This window comes from Trichechus manatus, unplaced genomic scaffold, assembly GCF_000243295.1.
Source record: "Trichechus manatus latirostris isolate Lorelei unplaced genomic scaffold, TriManLat1.0 scaffold00038, whole genome shotgun sequence".
NCBI lineage: Eukaryota > Metazoa > Chordata > Mammalia > Sirenia > Trichechidae > Trichechus > Trichechus manatus.
The window spans coordinates 14,450,979-14,473,887 of NW_004443974.1; the positions used below are offsets into that span (position 1 = coordinate 14,450,979).

The window sequence follows — 22,909 nt, forward strand, 5'->3', positions numbered from 1 at the left end:
GCCACCCATCCTCCCTCATTAACATCACAGAGGCAGGTTTACAACATACAGGAAAATCACACAGTACCAGGAATCATGGCCTAGCCAAATTGATATACACATTTTTTGGGGGACATAATTCAAACCATGACAGTACTAGAGGGGTAATATCAGAAGTAGTTATTCTAGGAGCCCTGGTAGCACAGTGGTTAAGAGCTTGGCTGCTAACCAAAAGGTTGGCAGTTTGAATCCACCAGCCGCTCCCTTGGAAACCCTACGAGGCAGTTCTACTCTGTCCTGTAGGTTCGCTATGAGTCAGAATCAACTCGACAGTAATGGGTTTAGTAAGTCTATGCTTTCATTATTGATATTTTTTATTTAATTTTTTTTTAATGAAAATATACACTTCAAAACATGCTCTCATTTAACAATTTCTACACATATTGTTCAGTGACATTGGTTATATTGTTCACATTGTGTCAACATTCTCATTATTTCTGCTCTGATTGTTTCACCTCACCCCCATTAATTTAGACTCACTACCCCCTAAACTTTCATCTGTGCTTTAGAATTACTGTTGTCCCTTTGATCTCATAAAGATAATTAAAAAAATACACACGCACAATACTTAAGGATGACATTCTTTACTTTTTGAGCTAGAATTTTTTTTTTTGTTTAAAGATGATTTCAGGGGGTAGTTCATTTCAGGGTTTGAAGAGTATTCCAGGGCAATAGTCTTGACGGTTTCTGCAGCCTCAGTGGGTCCAGTAAGTCTGGATTCTTTCAGAATTTAAAGTTCTTTTTCACATTTTTTCCCTTTGTATCAGAGTCTATCTTCTGTACCCCTGATTGAAACGTTTGGTAATGGTGGCTGAGCACCGTCCAGTTCTTCTGGTCTCATGTTAGAGGAAGCAGTGGTTAATGGAAGCTGTTGACTTATTTTTACACAAATGTTTGTTTGCCAGCCATGCCCTCCCCCTGCAAGGTATTTTTATAAGCACTGCTGTGCCATTTTTTTTTTTTTTTAACATGTTGCTGTAAAAATAAATTGACATAGTGTGCTTACGAAAATACCTTGCAGGGGGAGGGCATGGTTGGCAAACAAACATAGAAGGCATGCATTATTTGCGTAAAATATAGTAGTCCTTAGTCCAGTTGTTTCTCTGATTCTTGGGTTTCCTTCTTCCTCTGTTGCTCCAGGCAAATAGAGACCAATTGTTGTATCTTGGATGGCCCCTTGTAAGCTTTTAAGACCCTAGACATACTCACCAAACTGGGAGGTAGAACAGAACTTTTAAAAACAGTATTATAACAATTGACTGGATTGTCCCTCAAGACCATGACTCTAATGCATCAAACCAAGAAAACTAGTTCCATGGGGAATTTGGTTTTATCTAAGTAGCATCAGCAGCTGTAGCCCCTTTTTTGGGGGGAGAGGGATTGTTGTTCCAAAATTATGTATAACACAACTGCCAGTTCGTCCTTTTTCTTATATACAGCTTGGTGATGTCACTCACATTAGTCAAGTTGTGCAGTTTTCGTCCACATTTGGTGTCACCTTTCCCATCATCATAAACAAAAATTCACTATTACCTTTATCAAAAGAGTAAAAAGACAACTTACAGACTGGGAAAAATAATCTTTGGGAACCATGTATCCGATAAGGATCTGAAATCTAGAATATATATAAAACTTTTACATCTTAACAACAAAAACCAAATAACCCAATCAAAAAATGGGCAAAAGACATGAACAAATACTTCACCAAAGAGGATATCCAAGTGGCCAATAAATACATGAAAAGATGGTCATCATTATTAACCATTAAAAAAAGCAAACCCGTTGCTGTTGGGTTGATTCTGACTCATAGCGACCCTATAAAACAGTGTAGAACTGCCCCATCAGGTTACCAAGGAGTGGCTGGTAGATTCAAACTGCCACACTTTTGGTTGGTAGCCAAGCTCTTAACCACTTTGTCACCAGGGCTCCTATTAGCCATTAGAGAGATGAAAATCAAAACTACACTGAGATAACTCCTCACTCTTACTAGAATGGTAATGATTTAAAAAAAAAAAAAACAAAAACAAAATAGCAAATACAGACAAGGATGTGGGGAGATCAGCTGTCTTATCCATTGCTGGTGGGAATGTAAAAGGGTACTACCATTGTGGAAAACAGAATGGCGATTCCTCAGAAGATTAAAAGTAGAACTACCATATGACCCAGAATTCCACTCCTAGGTACATACCCTAGCGATTTAAAAGTAGCAACATGAACGACATATGCACACCTATGTTCATTGCGGCCCTATTCACAATAGCAAAAAGATGGAAACAACTAAGTGCCCACCAGCAGATGAATGGATAAACAAAATATGGTATTGTAAAAACGGCATGGGGGTGGTGTCTGACCTCCTCCAGCCCCACAAGGGAGACGGAGAACCAAGATCAGCAGCGAAAGGCTGACTCCCATGAGGCGGAGGCCCAACAAACCTCCCGTCTTTGCCATCTTTACCAATTCTGACATCAACTATCCCTCCCACAGCACTCTCTCCTGGGTTCGATAATTCATTGGCAATGGCCACACAGAACTCACAGACCATACTCACAATTACGGGGTTTATTAGGGAAGTAACAGTTAGAATTCAGGCTCAGGAACACTCAGGATACAGTTCTTCTATCTGGGCAGCCTCTCCCCCGCTGTGCTCGCAGGCACGCCTCTCCCTGGCCCTTGGCCTCTGCCCAAAGGCACTCAGCTTTCTCTTTCCGTGGGCCAGGAAGTCCACCACGCCATCTCCTGCTGTTGGGTCTCTGCTGTCGGGTCTCTCCTGCGACTGCTTCTCACCGTCTTCAAGGTTACGCCTCTCTTTGTCTCTCTTTCTCTCTCTCTCTCCATCTCCTGCTTCCAGGAGCTTCTCAGTGCAGGGATCCTGGGTCCAAAGGATGCGCTCTCCGCTCCTGGCTGTTCTTCCTTGGTGGTGGTAGGATCTTCTTCTCTGCTCTGGAATTGGCTGTCTTTTAAGGCAATACTGACCAGTCCCCTTTGTCAGGTGCCGTTGAGGCAGTTCCAACTCATAGCGACCCTGTGTACAGCAGAATGAAACATCTCCCGGTTCTGTGCCATTCTCAAAACCGTTGCTATGCTTGAGCCCATTGTTGCAGCCACTGTGTCAGTCCATCTTATTGAGTGTCTTCCTCTTTTTTCGCTGGCCCTCTACTTTACCAAGCATGATGTCCTTCTCTACCAATCCCCTTGGTGGGCCACAATTACCCTATCACACAGTCCCACCCAGTCACCTGGGTGGGAGTTACAAGACCATGGCTAGAAAGCCCACACAAAAGTAATCAGTCACACTGAACGTATATGCATGCAATGGAATACTACTCAGCCAAAGAAAAATGAGGTCCTGACACAGGCTTGCAACATGGATGAACCTTGATGACAGTATGCTTATTGAAATAAGTCAATCACAAAAAAGACAAATAATGTGGGATCTCACTTTTATGAAATGACAAGAATAGGTAAAGATGTAGAGACCAATGATTATTAATGGTTATGGTGGGGGGTGAGGGGGAGAGAGAATCATTCTCTAGGTAATTTTTTAAAAATACTCAGATTCAGCTAGCATTGGTTTGATGCCAGCTTTGTGCTAATTAACTTTCACATGCTGCTCCATTCAGTTCTTACAGCAAACAGCCCCATCTTACAGATGGGCAAACAACTGAGATTTTAGAAGAGTAGTTTTTTCATGGTCAAGTAAAGAGTGAGTGGCAGTTGTCAGTCCTTAAACCTGGGTCTCTCAGACCCTGCCCTCTTCCCACTCCACCATATCTGCTTGTGCTGTGCTCTCTCTTTAAAGCAGTCTTTCCCTTGGTGGCTTTGAGCTATACCTAGAACTCCAGTCTAGGGCTTCATTAGTAATATTAATGTTCCCTGCCTGAACTGTAAGATGGTAATTAGTTACTGGCACGTCGCAGCCAAATAAAAGACTCCCTGGAGGCTGGCGTTTTTCAGCAGTTTTAAATCTCCAGCCAGTGAAATACCAAATTTGTGAGAAGCCATATGCTCACAGTACCAAGACCTAGACTTTAGAAATCGGTAGTCAGTCTGGTGACCTTCTTAGAGGGGTGCTTCTTCCCAGAGAGGAGGTGAGCTCAAAGATGCCCCATTGTCTTAGCAGTGTGTGTGTGGTAGGGATAGTCGTGGGAATGAGAGATTAGGTGGAGATCACAGGTGTTAATTCCTTGAGTTTTGCTTTGTTTTCTCACACCCTAGCTCCTGCCAGACTTAGCCACAGATTGGCCAGCAGAGGGCATCTTTAACTCTCAGACTTGAGTGCCATACATGGATGGCCCAGTTAATATCAAAGATCTCGCTCTTTTTTTTTTTAAGTTAGGGAGTGTGGACTAAAATCTAGTCCAGCCCTTTCAGTTTATAATTGAGGAATTCAAGGCCCCAAAATATATGTGACTTTGCGAGGATCATACTTAGTTATTAGAACTAGAAATAAGCAGGAATGCAGATTTGCTGGCTAACCTTTTGTTTTCCTAATGTCTCTTTTTAGGTCAATCAGACATTTACAAGAAGCATCAGCGACAGATGGAAAAGGCAAGTTCCTTTGTGCTCTTTTTGTGCTGCTCACCTTTCCCTGAACCCATGTGCTTGGGTGCTGCTAAGAGGTAGAGGGAAGGATTATGGTCTTAGGGTGCTGTCTTCCTGGGAGGCAGGCCAGAGGAGTCCTGGGGGCTTAACTTTGCAAGAGCACTTGGGGGTTGTTTGGTAGAGAAGTAGGTGTTGAACATTATAGAGACCAGTTGTACGAGAAGGCTTGGGGGTGATCGCTGCTTATTAAGATGATTTCATTTCATTTCCACTCATGAGTGTGATTTTCACCTTCTCAAAACTGAGTCAGGAAGAAAAAATCTTATCTTGGAAGGACCGGGGAAAGATAACACTTCATTGTGAGAACAGGAGGTATTATGGATTGGAGATGGATATGTGTAAAGCATTCCTTCCTGCTGATTTAACACGCTTTCAAAATAGATGTGTTGGTATTAATTTAAAATGAGACTCTGATGCCAGAAAGAACTTCTAAAACTCTGATTTTTTAATGATTGTGCTATTATAACCGTTGTGCATCTCCTTGAAAAGCAACTATGTCTTCTAAGTCAAAAAAGAAGCCACAAAGAAAAGGTTTTGTGTGCTTCTGTGTTCCTGGGGTTATTTGAATTATGTCCCCTACCAGAGGCTGCTGTGGCATAAATGGAAATTTCAAACCACAAGGGTCCAAGGAGCAGTGCTGTTTCAAATGTTGAAGCTGCCTCTGGATCCACGATATCATATACCCAGTGCTGATATTACTGTTCTTTTCTTTAAGGCAGATCATTCATTACCAATAATAAAAAGAAACAGGGTTTTTTGTTATTTTTAATGAAGTTTTGTTACTGACCTTTTTTCTGACTGTAAAAGTAATGTGCGTTCATTTTAGAAATTTTGGAAAACATGCAGTGATTACAAATCTTATTTCACAAATTTGGTGTGTAATTAATGTCACATTGTTATTTTTTTAAATATCAGTTTTTTAAAATTGTGCTTTAGGTGAAAGTCTACAGAGCAAATCAGTTTCTTTATTAAACAATACACAAATTGTTTTGAGATATTTGTTCCCAGCTTCTCAATGTGTCAACACTCTTCCCATTTCCATTCGTATAGTTTTCCTGTCCCTTCCTGTCTTCTTGTCTTTGCTTTTGGGCTGGTGTGCCCATTTAGCCTCATATACATGGTTGAACTATGTGTGTTATTGTTTATTGTATATGCCTGTCTAATCTGTGGCTGAAGGGTGAACTTCAGGAGTGACTTCAGTACTAAGTTAGAAGGGTGTCCAGGGGCCACACTCTCAGGGTTTCTCCAGTCTCTGTCAGACTAGTAAATCTGGTCTTTTCGTGTGTGTTTGAATTTTATTCTGTATTTTCTCCCGCTCTGTCCAGGACCCTCTGTTGTGATCCCTGTCAGAGCAGTCGATTGTGGTAGCTAGTGGTAGCCCAGAGCTAGTTGCTCTGGGCTCAGTCTGGTGGAGGCCGTGGTCGTTGTGGTCCATTAGTCCTTTGGGCTAATCTTTCCCTTGTGTCTGGTTTTCTTCATTCTTCTTTGCTCCAGACAGGGTGGGACCAGTAGATTCACATTATTTCTTTAAATTAAATTAAACCTGGCTTTGAGCCTTTGTGCTAGGGTCTGACAGGGTCCCAGGGTTCTTATTTAGAGCACAGTATTCTGGGGGCTATCTGTAGTTCTGGCCACAATAGTTACTGCCAAGATTCCTGTTGTCCTGACCCATGTGGTCTGTTGAGGTCCAGTAACTCTTCCTTGCGGGCAGTGTTGAGTGTGAGGGTCTTACCTAGGCTGGGAGCCCTGGTCAGTGTTCAGAATTCAGCCTCTCAAAGCCCGCAGGCTTCTGGAGTGCTCACAGGCCCCACTGACAGAATATGTTAACTTTTGTTTTTTTTTCCTAGTCCTAGGAAATTACTCTCATTTTCTCCTCTTTTCCTTCAAAGGCACTGGATTCCCTTCTTCCTCTAGAGTACCCTCTGAGATAAATTCTTTTCAGTGAGTTTACGCTTTAAACACTTGTCCTCAGAAAGCTTTTACTTTTAGCCTGGCTATGCAGCTGTCCTCAGCCAGGGGGCACAAAGGACCCTCCTGCCTTCTTAGAATGGGATAAAGGAAAATTACCCTAAATAAATAAATAAAACAAATTAGCATTTAATAAAGCATCCTGCCACAAACAGAAAAACAAAAATTAGAAAATAAAAGCCCACCATCTGGGAATAACTATTGTTGGGGGATATTCTTGGGTTTGGTTTTTTTCCTTCCCCCCATATATGTTATATATAAAAGTGGGTTTATTATTTTTATAACTTAATGAATAGGTCTTTTTCTCATTTTAATATATTGAGATGAGACATTTTTCATACCTTATCTTTATACACTTCAGTATTTCTGAATTAATTTTTCTGACCATTGAGCCAAAAATATTTAAAAACCCCTAGGGGCAGTGTTTTCAGTTGATAAGTTTTATTTGTACATTTTTTCTTGGCTATATCCTTCCCCCTTTGTGGATTCTTCAGATCCTTCCCCCCACTCACTTCTGTATCCCCTTCTTTATCATTCTGAAGGAGCCCTGGTGGCACGGCGGTTAAGCGTGCCCAGCTGCTAACCAGAAGGTCAGGAGTTCAAACCCACCAGCTGCTCTGTGGGAGAAAGATGTGGCAGTCTGCTTCTGTAAAGATTTACAGCCTTGGAAACCCTGTGGGGCAGGTCTCCTCTTCCCTAAAGAGTTGCTATGAGTCCGAATGGACTTGATGACAGTGGGTTTGTTTGTTTTTGGTTATCGCTATAATTCCTCTGGCTACCTCTAAACCCTCTCCACCTTGTATTTAGAGAGTTTGAGATTAACTGTGGTAATTGCTAACTGTCTCTGACCATTGTCTCCACCAGACCTTGGTAGTTAGCTGAGGATCTTAGTAAAGGACTTTGCCTGGGGCAGATAGCACAGCAGATGAAGCCAGAGATGGGGTCAAAATTGTCCACCAGCCTCTGTAGTAAAGAGAAACTGTGGAGCAGGAATGCTTTTGTCGAGGCTGGGCACACAAGGCAGTTGCTCATTTTTTCCACCAGATGACAGCATGGGGCATATTCAGCAGAGAGCAAATACATGAAAGCAGGAACACACCAGGACTCACATTCACCCTCCTCTGGATGACACACTGTGAAGAAAGCACCCATTGCTCACCAGTGAATATTGCAAACCCTTTGAAAGGAGGACAGAGAAGATTAGAGTGGGTGTGTCTTCCTGATTAGTGTTCTTAACTTTCACTGAATTGAATTTAGGCTGCAGGATGCTTTTGGGCTAATCTGCAAATACACATTTCACGCCATACTTTGAAAACTATGCATGTGACACTTCCAGAGTCAGGACAGCCATGTTGCCCACAGTTGAAGTCTCCTTTGCAGAGAGCTCTCAGAAACCACCAGGTATGGTTGCTGGCAAGCTGACCACAGTTGTGGCTGCAGTGTGGATGTGCATTGCTCGTCAACTTCAGGACAGATGCGAGGCAGTGCAGGAAAGCTGCAGTGAGCACACAATGACCACTGGTTCCTGAATCATGCGGTTGACCATCTGTGCTCCTCAGCTCACCCCGCCTGAGATCTAGCCTATCCTAGAGGTGACTGGAAAGCAAAGGCCATGGACAATAATGTCTCCTGGGTTTGGAAGCATTTTGCCAGATGTAAGATGACATTTTGGCTCCTGTTCTTAGGCTCATTATTCCACTGACCCATTGCATGACCTTGGACAGTGACTTCGGTTGAAGAATCTCATTTTTAGTTTAGGTCCGGTCCAGGCTGACTAATTGAGGACAACTGCTGTTCGCACTTGCTCTTCTTGCATTTGGAGTTGAGTATAGCTTTCAGAAGGTGCCGTGGTGGTGCAGTGATTAAAGCGCTTGACTGCTAACCAAAAGGTTGGCGGTTCGAAAACACCAGCCCCAGGAGAAAGATGTAGCAGTCTGCTCCTGTAAAGATTACAGCCCTGGAAACCCTATGAGGCAGTCCTACTCTGTCCTGTAGGTTTGCTGTGAGTTGGAGTTTGACCCAACTGCAGTGGTTTGGTTTTTTGGTATAGCTTTCAGAGGGTGTTTGGATTTTGTTTACATATTTGTCTCTGGATTCCTGTTGACTGAACCCAAGGGAAGTATAAAGGAAAGCATTAAGGAAGAAGCTGCCCACTATCCTTAAGCTGTGTCTCTGTCTCTCCTGTGACACAATGTGGCTTCTCTAATGTCCTCTGTCATTTAGATTCACTGCTGCACTGCATCTTTTGAGAGGGAGCTTAATTGAGTCTTGCACAGACACATCTAGCTCTGGTTCCACTGTGTTTGGCCTGCCAAGATTTACTGGCTATTACTGTCCTTGAACATACATCCTCCATTACCTCTATTACGTTCTCTTTCTCACATGTAGGACTTACAGGACTGGCTTAGGATTATACACCATAAATTTAATTAACAGTCTCTGCTTCTGATCATCCTTTTTTTTCCCCTTGTGTTTCTGAGGAAAATTCAAAGGAAGTACTTTGAGGAATCTTAGGTTTTATGTGAGCTTCAAAATCATCTAAACAAATGGTGAGTGGCTAATTGTAGGCGTTATGGAGTAGTAGCTTCATTCTGAGCTGTTGCCATGTTCTAGAAGTAGCTGTGACCAGTCATGAGGTATTTGTTAGGGCAGCAGTCCTCGAGAGGGTTTTTAGGGTCAAAATTGTTTTCATCATAATACATTATTAGCCCTTTTCACTGTCGACATTGGCACTAATGGTGCAAAAGCAATGGTGGATAAAATGGCTGGCGTGTAAGCATAAATCAAGGTATTGGCTCCACACTGCACTGCAGCCTTTGCATACTTTGGTGGGGGGGCTCATTTTCCTTAAGAATGGCCTTGATGAAGTAGTAAAAACTATTATTTTTATTAAATCTCAACCCTTGAGCACGTATCTTTTAATATTCTGCATGGTGAAATGGGAATTACGCATAAATATTAAAGGACAATGGTTGTCTTGAGGAAAAGCACATGTGCAATTGAGTTGCAAGCTGAACTAGCCATTTTTTTTTAGAACACCATTTTTACTTGAAAGAGTGACTGACAAACTATGGTTACTCAGACTTGGGATTTGTCAGACATTGTCTTGAAAATGAAGAAAGTGAGCCTGTCACTTCAAGAACAACAACTGACAGTATTTGTTGCCAGTGATAAAATTTGAGCTTTCAAATGAAAATTAGAATTTAGGAAAGTTTGTATTCACCACTGTAAGCTCAACAGTTTCCCAGTCCTTAAAAGACTTCTGATGTGAGCAAGGGTAATATCAAAGAATGTGATTTTTAAAATATTCTGTAATAAAATGTTTCAGTATTTGGAAAGTCTGCGTAACTCAGCAAAACAGTGTTTTCCAAATGATGAATGCATGATGCTATACAATCACGCATGGGTAAAAGATGCATTCAGAGTGCAGGATAGACAAGTAGATTTTAATGTAACAGAGTATGAAATATTCATTGATACAGTTTCACATTCCCCACCACACTCATCTGTAAGAAACTATCACTTGTCAAGTTTTAGTGTAGAATCAAATCATCTACCATTATCTGAAAAGTCCTGTATCTGTGTAAGGCTATATTTTTTTCATATTCTTCACCCAAAACAACCTTTCACAACAGATTGAATGAGGAAGCAGATATGAAACTCTAGCTTATGTTAACATGTAGTGGATTTATTATTTTTAAATGAATTTATAATTTTGAAATTTCTCAGTTTTAATTTCTAATGTGGTAATTTAAAAAAAAAAAAAAATGTTGCCATCTAGTTGATTCTGACTTATAGCGACCCTATAGTTCTACAGAGTCGAACTGCCCTGTAGGGTTTCCAGGGAGCAGCTGGTGGATTCAAACTGCCAGCCTTTTGATTAGCAGCCAAGCTCTTAACGATTGCACCACCAGGGCTCCATGGTAAAAAAAAAAAAAAAAAAAAAAAAAAAAAAATTTATGTGTGTGTGTGTGTGTGTATAGTGTTTTTGGTGAACATTTACACAATAAATTAGGTTCCCATTTGACAATTTCTATACAAATCATTCAGTGACATTAGTTACATTTTTCATAATGTGTCAACATTCTCTTTAATTGTGTTCTGGTTGCTCTGTTTCCAGTACTCTAGTTCCCCTGCCCCCTTATCTTCTCTGCTTTGGAGTAAATGTTGACCTTTTGCTCTCATATGGATGGTTTTTTAGTAGAGCACTGTACCTACAGGTAATATCCTTTACTTTGTGGGCCACTGTTACTTCTCTAAAAGGTGATCTTGGGATAGTTTCAGTTCAGGATTTAAAGAGTATCTCAGGGCAGTAGTCTCAGGGAGTCCTCTGGTCTCAAATGGTCCAGTAAGTCTGGACTTTGTTTTTTGTTTTGTTTTTTTTTTAGGAGGCAACCCAATTTTTCTTTTATTCAGAGACATTGTAGGTGTAATACTTCTATTTCTAAGTAGACTTAACATTGATCTTTAAAACGAATAACCAACATTATATTGTCTAGTACAGCACTCAAACCTGTACCTCCCCCTTCCTTCAGTCCTGTTGCCATCTTGTCAATTCCAACTCATAGTGACCCTATAGGACAGAGTAGAACAGCCCCATAGGGTTTGCAAGACTGTAAATCTTTATGGAAGCAGACTGCCACATCTTTCTCCTGTGGAGCAGCTGGTAGGTTCAAACCACTGACCTTTAGATTAGGGCTTATCCACTGCACCACCAGAGTTCCTTTCTTCCTGCAAAAGACAGTGGGGGATAAACCAAAACCCAAACCCATTGCTGTCGAGTCAATTCTGACTCATGGCTACCCTATAGGACAGAGTAGAACTGCCCCATAGGGCTTCCAAGGAGGCTAGTGGATTTGAACTGCTGACATTTTGGTTAGCAGCCCAGCTCTTAACCACTGAGCCACCAGGGGGAGGGGAATAACTGTCCCTTCACCAGGCAATTGCTCAGAAATATTCTCCACCTATATTCCTTCCTGGCATTCCAATTCATGAAGCATCCATCCCCAAGATTTGTAGTGGAATTTGACCCTAGTCTGTCAATTTTGACAATCTTTGACAGCCTTGACAGCCTTGACAGCCCTGACAACTGTCGGGTGCTCCCCTCTGGCCCACTCAGCTCAGCGTCTGCACATAGAATGCTGCAGACTGCCAGGCTGCTTGAATATCACACACTGTAAGTGAGAAAACTACGTTCATGAGACCCACCCGATGTGCTAACGCTGCTCCCTTTAAGTCTGGACTTTTTAAGAATTTGAGTTCTGTTCTGAGTTTTTCGCCTATTCTGTCAGGGTCCGTCTATTGTGGCCCTGATCAGAACAGCTGGCAGTGGTTGCTGGGCACCATCTAGTAGTTCTTCTAGTCTCAGGATAGACGAGGCTGTGGCTCATGTATGCTGTTAGCCCTGTAGACTAGTTTCTTCTCTGAGACTTTGGTTTCCCTCTTACTCTTTTGCTCCTGATGAGTAGAGACCAATAGTTGTATCTTAGATGGCTGCTCACAAGCTTTTAAGACCCCAGATGCTGCTCACTTCACTAGGATACTGAAAGTGAACTATTTTATGCCAATTGACTGAGTTGTCCCATGGGAGTAAGGTCCTAAGCCTTCAAACCTAGAAAACCAGTCTCACAAGGTGTTTGGTTATGTCTTAGAAGTATCTTTAACTGTGTCTTCTATGAATATACTTGCCTGCACACACATATCCGTACTCACACTTACATAAAGATACTTCTGTCTGTGTACACACACACACACACATATATATATATACACACCTGTACCTGGTATGGTAAGTATTAATAGATATAACCCACATAAACAAAAGTTTTTTTGAGGTCTTCAATAATTTATAAAAGTATAAAATAGTCCTAAGACCAGAAGTTTGAGAACCATTCTGTTAGAGGCTTCTTGAGTCTCTTGTAGTCATGATGACTGTACAAGATAATTTGGCTGCCTCATTCTTCTTTCCTTTGCCTATTGAGCTCATTTCAGACTTACTTTGCTCAGGTTCTTGGGGCTATTTAAGATGTCCATTAGTTCCGGGCAACTCATGCCAAAGAACTGTGTTTTATTTGGGTGTGTTCTCATAAACAGACCCAGTGAAAAATCTGCTGTTGATAAAGGAAGAGAAATAATTATTGTGTGCATCATGGCTACAACTTGCGTTTATGTATTTAATTTTTTCCATTCTTGGTTCCCTTAGACTGGTGGTTCTTAACTTTCATATTAGTTTCTTAAAACAAAATAAAACAAAAAAACCAAACCCGTTGCTGTCGAGTCAATTCCAACTCATAGCGAGCCTATAGGACAGAGTAGAACTGCCCCCGTGGGGTTTCCAAGGAGCTGCTGGTGGATTCGAACTGCCAACCTTTTGGTTTGCAGCCGAGCTCTTAACCACTACGCCACCAGGGCTCCACTAGTTTCTTAGGGCTGCCATAATAAAGTACCACAAATTGGCTTATCAGAACAGAAATCTGTTATCTCACAGTTCTGGAGGCTGGAAGTCCAAATTCAGGGAGTGGACAGGCCCATGTTCTCTAAAGGCTCTAGAGGAAGATCCTTTCTTGTCTCTTCTGGCTTCTGGTAGCCCCAGGCATTCCTTGGCTTGCAGCTACAGCACATGGCCATTTCCCCTCAGTCTTTTCTCTCTGTGTCTCTTCTCTTTTTTTATAGGATACATCTCAGATTGGATTAGGATCCGTCTACTCTGATGTAAACACTCGTTAAGTTAACTGATAACATCTCCAAAGATCCTATTTCCAAACAAGGTCTCATTCACAGGTACCAGGGGTTAGGACTTCATAAATTTTGGGGGAACAATTTAATCCATAACCTTTTTGGGGGAGTCATAGATCTAATTGAGAATTTAATAAAAGTTATAGCATTCCCTATGTCTGCATAATGTTTTGCATGCAATTTGATGAGATTCATGGGCCTCAGATTTAATAGCCCCTTCTTTAGATTAATTTAAAACATCTTATTACACTTATACAATGATTTGGATAGAAAAGTGCTGTGTATCGTGATGTGAAACTCCCTTAGGAGGACTGGTTCTCTGAGGGGCCAGAGCTAATGCACTATTAGACCCTTGTAGGACTCTTCTGCCTTGTTTCCTCTAACTTTTTTTTTCTTGCATTTGCTTTTTTCTACCACTTCACTGAAATACTCCTTGGAGAGCATCTCCGCTCTGATATTTTACCTAACCTGTTGGCACAGTAGTTGAAGAGCTTGGCTGCTAACCTAAAGGTTGGCAGTTTGAATCCACCAGCTGCTCCTTGGAAACCCTATGGGGCAGTTCTACTCTAATCTTTTGCATTTCTGTTTGCTGTCTCTCTATGGATTCTTGCAGCCTGTTAAATTTGTCATTATGCTCTTGTATAACCTTCTTAAGTTCCTCTCTTGCTTTGCCTGTGTGTTCCTTGGCTTGTTCTGCATTTTGCCTGATCTCTTAAAGAGCTCTGTATATTAATCTTTTGAATTCTACCTCCGGTAATTCCAAGAAGTTCTCTTCCTCTGGAAGATTTCTTGATTCTGTATTTTGGACACTTGCTGAAGCCATCATGGTCTGCCTCTTTTTGATTTGATATTGACTGTTGTCTTTGAGCCATCAATAAGTTATTACATTTATTTATTTTATGTTTGCTTACTGTGTTCTAGCTTCTTGTTTTGTTTTGTTTTCATATGCCCAAATAGGCTGCTTGCGTGAGCTAGTTTGATTATTGGCACCTTTAAAGCTCTCGTGTCGTGTCACCAGGTGGTTAGGTATGTGAGCCCAGGAATCTGTTTACTTTTCTTATATGGATTCAGCTCAGGTGTCTAGATCATCAAGTGTGTGGTGCAGGCTCTCACCTACAGTCCTAGATGGGCAGGGATGATTGGAATAGGCCCAGGTATCTGGCTGCAGTAGGGGGTCACATGCGGATCAAGGCAGGGGGCTGACAGCTGCCCCTGAGTGTCTGGGAACAAAGCATGACCCTGTTCCCTAGAGTGCATAGGTGGGTGGGTTTTGCAGCCAGAATATGGGCACCCAGAGCTGTTGGCTGTAAGGACTGGGAGTCACCGCTTATTCTTGGACCCCTGTCACAGGTGGCTAGGTGGTGTGGGTGGAGCTACCAGTCCTCAGGCCCCTGATGTGGGTAGGTGAGGACCCTGCTTAATGGGCAGAATGGTGTCAAATGTCACAAACCTGCCCCTCCACCCTATAGCTGATACAGTTGAAATTAGGCTTCAGGTATATATACTGTTACACTTTGCTAGTGAGGGCCTATGCTATTGAAATGGGCCCACATAGGTCTGTGCAAGGGTGAAAGGCATTCAAAGTCTGTGGACCCCTTACGGCTATGCCTTGGCAAAGGAGCTGTGACTGCCCTGAGTTCCCGGCTTAGGGGAGCTGGCAGATTATTTTTTCCTGTTTGTTAATTTGTTCCCTCTCTAAAGCCAGGAGAATGGCTCAGGGTGCGGGATGGGTCCCACTTCTGGCCCAGGGGACGCAGCAGTCGCTGAAGCTGGCCCGGACCTGGTGCAGAGCGGGGAAGGGACAGGTAAATGGGAGAGAGGTTCTTCTCAAACCGTTTGTTTTTTGATCAGTGCAGTAGGTTAGACGCGTGTACTTATCTTTTGCTGAAGTGCCTCTTCTCACTGGTTCCGGAGGGTTGAGCAGACTCTTCGCTGCTCGGTCTCTCCCATTGTGGAAAACACATCCCAAGTGCCACTGCTTGCCTCACTGTGCATGCTAGCTGTTCCAGCCTGCAGGGTGCCAGTTCCCGCCAGGTCAGGTCTGGCAACTCTTCACTGCTTCTGCTTCTCTCCCTCCCCTTGCCGCTCAGTCCAATTCCTCAACTTTGCCTTTATATTCAAGGTTCCTAGATTGTCATATATAATTGATTCACTTGTTTTTTCGGGTCTTTGTTGTAAGAGGAACCACAGGAAGCATCTGACTACTCTGCCATCTTGGCCCTGCCTCTCGGGAATCTGCGTTTTTTACTAACAAGATGGCTTTTAATGTGCATTGCCCTCAGCCAATTATCAGGAGAGCTTTTCCACCTGGGCTGATTTATATACGCACTTCTTCCCTGACTCCTTTGACTGAGTCCCTGCTTGCGACTATAGGTTTGTTTAACCTTTATTTTTCACTTTCCAAGTAGAAACTAAGCTAGCCAGAGATGCTGTAGGCATTGAGGATTATTATAAGGTTAAATCTGGAGACTCCAGGTCATAAGTATTAGGGGAGAAAAGGGAGCAGGAGAAAGAAGAGGAACCCCCTTGCTGTACATTTTGCTTTGATTTCACCTCCCCAGTGTGTGGGGATGACTCTAGAACTGGGTATAATCTGGTCATGAATGATTAATTGGTTTCCTCCTCCAGCGCAGCAGTATACCATTGCCGGTGCTGCTACTGAGCACAGCCTGTTGGGATCCCACCCTCTGGAGCACTGTTTTGTGGTGGAGAGAAGAGATGAGACTCCCTTCACTTAGAAATGTTTCTTTCCTTTTGTTTCTGTGTAACTAGAGCATACCGTTGAAAATCCACACCTGTCCCAGTAGTCTAAAGTCATACCTTTAGAGCACTGGAAACAGTCTACTGCTACCGAAAGGTGGAGTATTAGTGGGCAAAGAACAGGGCGATGTGATGGAAGTAATTATAAAGCTCCTTGGTCTCTTCATGTGAGGCCGACCCTCTAACGCAAATGTTCTTAGCATGCCATGTGTGAATGCGTTACACAAAGGGGCCTATGGGCCCCAGGAACTATAGGTGAGATTTTGTACATGCATTTTATCTGGGGAAAGATTTGGTGCCTTCCAGCAAATTCTCAAAGGGGTCTGTGACCCTAAAAGATTAAAAAAAAACACTGCTACAGGGATTCTTGAAGAGAGAATGAGAGAGACTTGAGTGTATTTTATTAGGCTGGCTTAAATACAGTGATTTTTAATTTATTTTAATCACCAAAAACCCCTTTTCATTGCTTTTCTTCAACAGATCATCCAAAATTCCTGTAATGTTGTCAACCTAATCATAGCTTCTGATCAATATTTTGAAATAACTGATTAGCCAGTGATACCACCCTGAGTTAATATAATCTACAACCAAAAACAAGGAGACCTCCCATATAACCAGACTGAAAAGCAGCCTTGTGCTGGACACATTGCCAGTTTTTATTCGGCCTTTTAAAATACTGGAAAGAAACCTAACTACCTTGAGGGCTCAGCCATCTAGCAGGCCTGGTGACCGATCCCTGGTGTCATCGTCCCCTCACCCCCCACCCCCGGCCTGCCTGGGCTTGGTTCTCTTGCCTGGTGGCATTAGTATACATTCGATTTCCTTGTGTCTCGAGCTGCTTTTGAAACCAGCTCTTCTCATTTGATTGCAGCAGTATTCAGGGAGGTTTTATCTGCTATTGGCCAGCCTGTGTCATCGAGCAGTGGAGAGTCTGACCTTCCTCATCTAGCTCATTGCTGACTGAGAAGTGTGCAGTGGACAATCAGCGGGAGCAGTGTGCACCTCAGCTCAGCTGCAGCCTCAGATGTGATGTCTGACTGACGCAGCTCACAGCATTGCAGCTACCTGCTGCAGGCTGACAAAGAGACAGGGACCTACAGGAGCAGAGTCTGAGATCTTTGTGGACACTGAGGACAACCGATGCCTTTGGTGTGTTTCTAGAGTAGAAGGGAAGTGAAAAGCAGAAAATTCCTAGAATTGACAGCAGAAGTCTTTTATAGTTATTTATTCTTTCCTAGTGGTGTTTGCTGTGTTCTTTAGCCACTCTTTTGGGCCATTTTTGTTTGTTTCTTTTTATTTATTATTGAAGGTATAGTTTGCTGACAATAAGATGGACAGCTCCTTAATTGTTCAGTTCAATGACTTTTGACCATTCTTGGATCATTTTTTTTAAGATGTTGTAAAAACGGCATGAGGGTGGTATCTGACCTCCTCTAACTTCACTGGGGGAAGGAGAACGAAGAACAATAGCGCAAGGCTGATTCCTATGAAGCAGAGGTCAGACAAGCCTCCTTTCTCTGCCATCTTTACTAATTTTGACACCAACCATCCATCACACAGTGCTCTCTGCTTCTCCGCTGGGTTCGATAATTCATTGCATTGGCCACACAGAACTTACAGACCACACTCAAGATTATGGGGTTTATTAGGGAAGTAACAGGTTACAGTTCAGGCTCAGGAACACTCAGGATACAGTTCTTCTTAAAGGACAGGCTCTCCCCAGCTGTGCTCGCAGACATACCTCTCCCTGGCCCTCGGCCTCTGTCCAAAGGTACTCAGCTTTCTCTCTCTGTGGGCCCAGCAGCCCACCATGCCGTCTCTTGCTGCTGGGTTTCTCCTGCCACTGCTTGTTAGCATCTTCAGGGTTACAGCTGGTTCTCTCTGTCTCGGTCTCCTGCTTCCAGGAGCTTCTCAGCGCAGGGATCCCGGGTCCAAAGGATGCACTACCTCCTGGCTGTTCTTCCTTGGTGGTGGTAGGATCCTCCTCTCTGCTCTGGAGTTGGCTGTCTTTTAAGACAAAACTGACCAATCCCCTTGGTGAGCCACAATTACCCTATCACACAGTCCCGCTTAGTCACCTGAGTGGGAGTTAGAGGACCATGGCTAGAGAGGTTACACAAAAGTAATCAATTGCACCGCAGATGTATATTGAAAAATGTATTTTGGATCTTTTTCTACATGGTCCTCAACAGTTTGAGGATCAAAGAATTTCATTCTCTATATAGCCTTTCCCCATACGTGATCTGATACTGTCTTTGTGAGATGGATTTAGTGGGATTTCCTCTGGTGGTGGCCAGAGGGTGCCTCGTGAGCTAAGCCTCCTCAGAGTGGATGCTTTCAGGGCTGTGTGGCCTTCATCCTGTGGTGACTTTTTCTGGTTACTAAGAGAGGCGGTGCAGCCTGGCTTTCAGGCTTGTGCTTGACCATGAATGAGGGAAGTTCCCCTCCTGCTCCTCCCCCACACAGAGTGAGCTTGAGCAGATTGTGGAAATGCTAAAATTCAGAGTGAGTCAGAGTGACTCTAATGCCAACCAGGCTTTGTCATCATCCTTATTTCTTTGATTTTCGTGTTTGAATCAAAATTCCATCTGAAGCACAGCTGGGAGGAAGCAGGTGAAAAGGATGATGGGTAGGTGGAGATGTTTTCAAGCTGGAGGCTTTCCTTACACCCAGAGAAGGAGTGTTTTAGACATTTTTCACCCTTTAAGTGGTTGTCACGGGCCTTTGCTTATGTGTGTCACATAAATCATACAGTATTAACTCCTTAGAATGAATTGCTGGCAGCTCCTGGGTAGTGCCTGGCATTTTAAACCATGATTGCATTGTCCTGAACTGCCAGTGGATTTTAAAGCTATGAATTGCCTTTCTCTTACAGCAAAGTGTAGGCATTAAGAGCTTGGTCCTTGGAGGGAGTCCGACTGGATTCAAGTACTGGCTTCTCCATTTACAAGCCATGTGACTTTGTTTTTTAACTTCTCTCCAGACCTTAGTTCTTCATCTGTGTGGTAGTGGCAACAATACCCCTTTCCTTATAGAGGTTATTGTGAGGATTACAGGAGATAAAGGACAAGAAGTGCCTGCCCTGGTGCCTGGCACATGGTAATCGCTCAGTAAATGGAGCTACCAGTGCTAGTGTTTGTATCGTTGTCATGGGTACAAGAACATCCAGGGACATTAGCTGGGAAAGAAGAGGACAGTCTGTCTTCTTGTTGGCCTGCTTTGTGACTCCTTTGACTTAAAGAGCAAAGGTAAAAAATCTAGAGAAGGGACAACACCTCTTCTAAGTGGTATGTGCTTGCTATTTTGATGTTGGTTCAGACAGAGTATTGACTTTAAACGTTTTTAAACATTCAGAAAGGCTGTGGTGCTTCTTGCCTTAGTGGGCACTTGTTCCATTTTTGTCAGTAAGAAGTACTTGCCAAAATCAAGAGATGGTTGTTTTCTTGAGAGTGAGTGGGACAAAGAAGAATCCCACAACAGAAGAGGTCAGTCTCATAGGAGATCCTAAAACAGCTGTACATGATATCCCTGCCCCCTGCCCCATCCCCATCCCCATGTCTCACCTTCCCAACTCCCTGGAAGGTTTTTCACAGTCCTTATACCCGGACTTGATTGCATAAGTCTTGGCGGCAGCTTGGACATCTATACTTAAATAAAACTGTCCGGGTAATTCTGGTGCTCACCCTGGTTAAGAACCATTGCTATAAAGAAATTCTAATCCACTACTCACTACCACCACCACCCCCCGCCCCCACAGAGTTATTCTCCATATGAGGAGACAGATGCCCGGGGAGGGAAGTGGCAGGCCAGGGCCAGGCACACTGAGTTATGATAGTGCATGAACCAGAATTCAGGTCTCCTGGCTCTTGTCCAGTGCATTCAGTGCATTTTTCCCTCACCATGTTCATTCTTTTACCATATTTGCTGTTCCTTGTGGCAGGGTCAAAAAATAGCCAGCCCAGACTTGGTGAGCCTTCATTTCCCTGGGAACCCTGCTCCCCATTGTCCAGTGAGCAGCGAGCTGCCAACATTCTTAACTCCAGGGAGATCTTTTTTGGAAGAAAAGCAAAGGGAAGCTTGGGATTCCAGGGTTCAACACGCTGCGTCACTGATCATTACATAATGCTGGTGAAGTTTCTCACTTCCCAGAGCTGGTTCACCTCCTGCTCAGCATCCTGACTCATCATATGCATATGGCAGCACTGCTTCCAGGAGAGCCCAGGGCTCTCTGGCAGTCCCCAGGCCACCATTTGTTCCAGTTTTACTTACTAGAGTCTGGATTCCTGCCAGTTGTGACAGCCACTGTGACATGGTACATGCCACATTTGGTATTAGGCTATTTATTCATTACTAATGCTATAATATCAAACATTCATGAAATGCTTCCTGTGTGCTTTCCATGTACTATCCCCTTAATTCCCCTGACAACCCTAAAGGTAAGTATTGTTATTCCTATCTTACAGCTGAGGAAACTGAGGCTCAGAGAGGTTAGGTGACTTATCTGAGATCACACAGCTGGTAAGCAGCGGAGTTGGAATTTGAACCTGAGATGTTCAAATGTGCAGGGCCTGCACTCTTAACCATTCTGCTGTCCTTTTCTTACTGCAATAAGTAAACCAGCTCCCTGTCTTCACTGCCTCAGCTGTGACTAGAACACCAGTGTAGGGCTCTGGAGCCTGATTCCTGCAAGGATAAGTCCTGTAAACAAATGACTTACATGTGTCTGGAAATGATGTCTGTCATGACTGGTATGTTTTGGAAAAAAACTTCAGCTCTGCTTGATTGTGGCTGCATTTCTTAGCAAGCAGCAAAACTGCTGGTCCACAAGGTCAGAACACATGCCCTGGCCTGATGTCTCTGTGTCTGCAGTGGTCTTTCTTTATTAATGCTTGGATGTGGAGTGGACAGGCTTTTATAGAGCAGTTCACAGCCTGCCTCACTTCAGAGAGTGTCTTAGAAGTCAGCCTGGGAGATTATGACAGTGGTGTGTGATACTGAGGTGATGCCACACATAGCTCCTCCCGCTCCCTTGCTCACACTCCTTCCACGTATTCTGTTACCCCGTTAGGACTTGCATTGCCTTAACCCCTCTACTTTCTCTAAGTTAACTCTTCCCATTTCTGTTATACTTCACCTTAAGAATTCTTTTTGTTTTCCTCAACTTTATTACCTTGTCCTTCCATCTCATCCAGCAAAACACCAAAGCGGGAACAATCTGTTGTTCACTGTCCTTCGTCCACCCTTTGATTGCTCTACACTGATAAAGAAAAATCTTACCACCTTTTAGAGGGGCTGTGTTCGTTTCCTAGGGCTGCCATAACAAACTGCCACAAACTGAGTGGCTTAACGCAACAGAAATTTATCCTCTCACAATTCTGGTGGCTAGAAGCCCGAAATCAGCAGAGCAGTGCACCCTCTGAAGGCCCTGAGGGAGAATCCTTCCTTGCCTCTTCCAGCTTCTGGTGGTTGCTGGCAATCCATAGCATTCCTTGTATTGTAACTGCGTCACTCCAATGCCCCCCTCCATCTTCACATGGCGGTCTTCCTTCTGTGTGTGTCTGTGTGTTTCCAGATCTTAATCTCCTTATAAGGACAGGAGTCACTGAATTTAGGGCCCAACCTAATCTAGTATACCTCATCTTAACTTGATTACATCTGTGTCTTAGTTATCTAGTGCTGCTATAGCAGAATACCACAAATGGATTGCTTTAACAAACAGATTTGTTTTCTCACAGTCCAGGAGGCTAAATGTCCGAATTCAGGGTGCCAGCTCTAGGGGAAGGCTTTCTCTCTCTCAGCTCTAGGGGCACTGACTCTCTGGGCAGGGAGTGGGGGGTGGGGAGTTCTGATGTATAGTGTTTGAGGATTACTGTGATTTTCCTATGTGTTGTAAATCCTGTGTCTATGATGTTGATGAGGTGGGATTAGAGGCACTTACATTAATGAGTCAGGACTCAATCTACAAGATTAGGTTTTTGAGATATAAAAGAGAAAAGCAAACAGAGAGATGGGAGTGCCAGGAGGGCCTTATACACCAAGAAACAAGAGCCAGGAGAATAGCGTATCCTTTGGACCCGTGGTCCCTGCACTGAGAAGCTCCTGGACCAGGGAAGATTGATGACAAGGACCTTCCCTCAGAGCCAACAGCTCCCCTGGAGCTGGCACTCTGAATTCGGACTTCTAGCCTCCTAACCTGTGAGAGAATAAATTTCTCTTTGTTAAAGCCATCCACTTGTGGTATTGTTGTTATAGCAGCACTAGATAACTAAGACATCCCCCCATAGCCGATTTCAAGCTGCTGAACCGGAGTTGGTAGATGTGCCAATTTGCCGGTGCGAGCTGGCTTCAGCACGCCATTAGAGCTGAAACCTCAGCCTGCTGCTCCAAGAACTCTCTTACTTCCTGGTGATTGGGGGAGATCCTGCCAAGTGATTGCATTTCCAGAAATATAGACATGACCCTGGCTGGTAGCCAGTGTTTATCTGCGTTAGACTTGGCCTCTTGACCGGGAGGGTGCCTGAATGTGATTTGCTTTTAAAAATGAGAAAAGAAACTAATGAGCCTTTCATTTTGTTTCTTCTCCCTAGCTGCTATTAATTTAGCAAAGCTGAAACTTTTCAGACATTATTACGTCTTGGTGAGTAAGAAATCCTCAGTGTGTACATAAGATCAATTCAAGGAATAGAAGCAAAAGAACTTCTGAAGAATTAGTAAAAGCATAAGGTGTTGTGCAACCTGGAGATATGTGGATTTAATTTTATAAAACCTAATTGGCTCTTTTAAGATGAGAAATTAAATTAATGAA

At 43.3% G+C, this 22,909-nt stretch overlaps 1 protein-coding gene across 1 annotated transcript in view; it reads left to right on the top strand.

Moving 5' to 3' along the window:
- GPR107 (G protein-coupled receptor 107) overlaps positions 1-22,909 on the top strand; it is a 109,078-nt gene that overhangs the window by 71,065 nt on the left and 15,104 nt on the right. The window contains exons 14-15 of the mRNA XM_004375758.2: positions 4,544-4,587; positions 22,692-22,741. Coding sequence (XP_004375815.1) covers positions 4,544-4,587; positions 22,692-22,741 — 94 coding nt within the window. The remainder of the gene's footprint in view (positions 1-4,543; positions 4,588-22,691; positions 22,742-22,909) is intronic.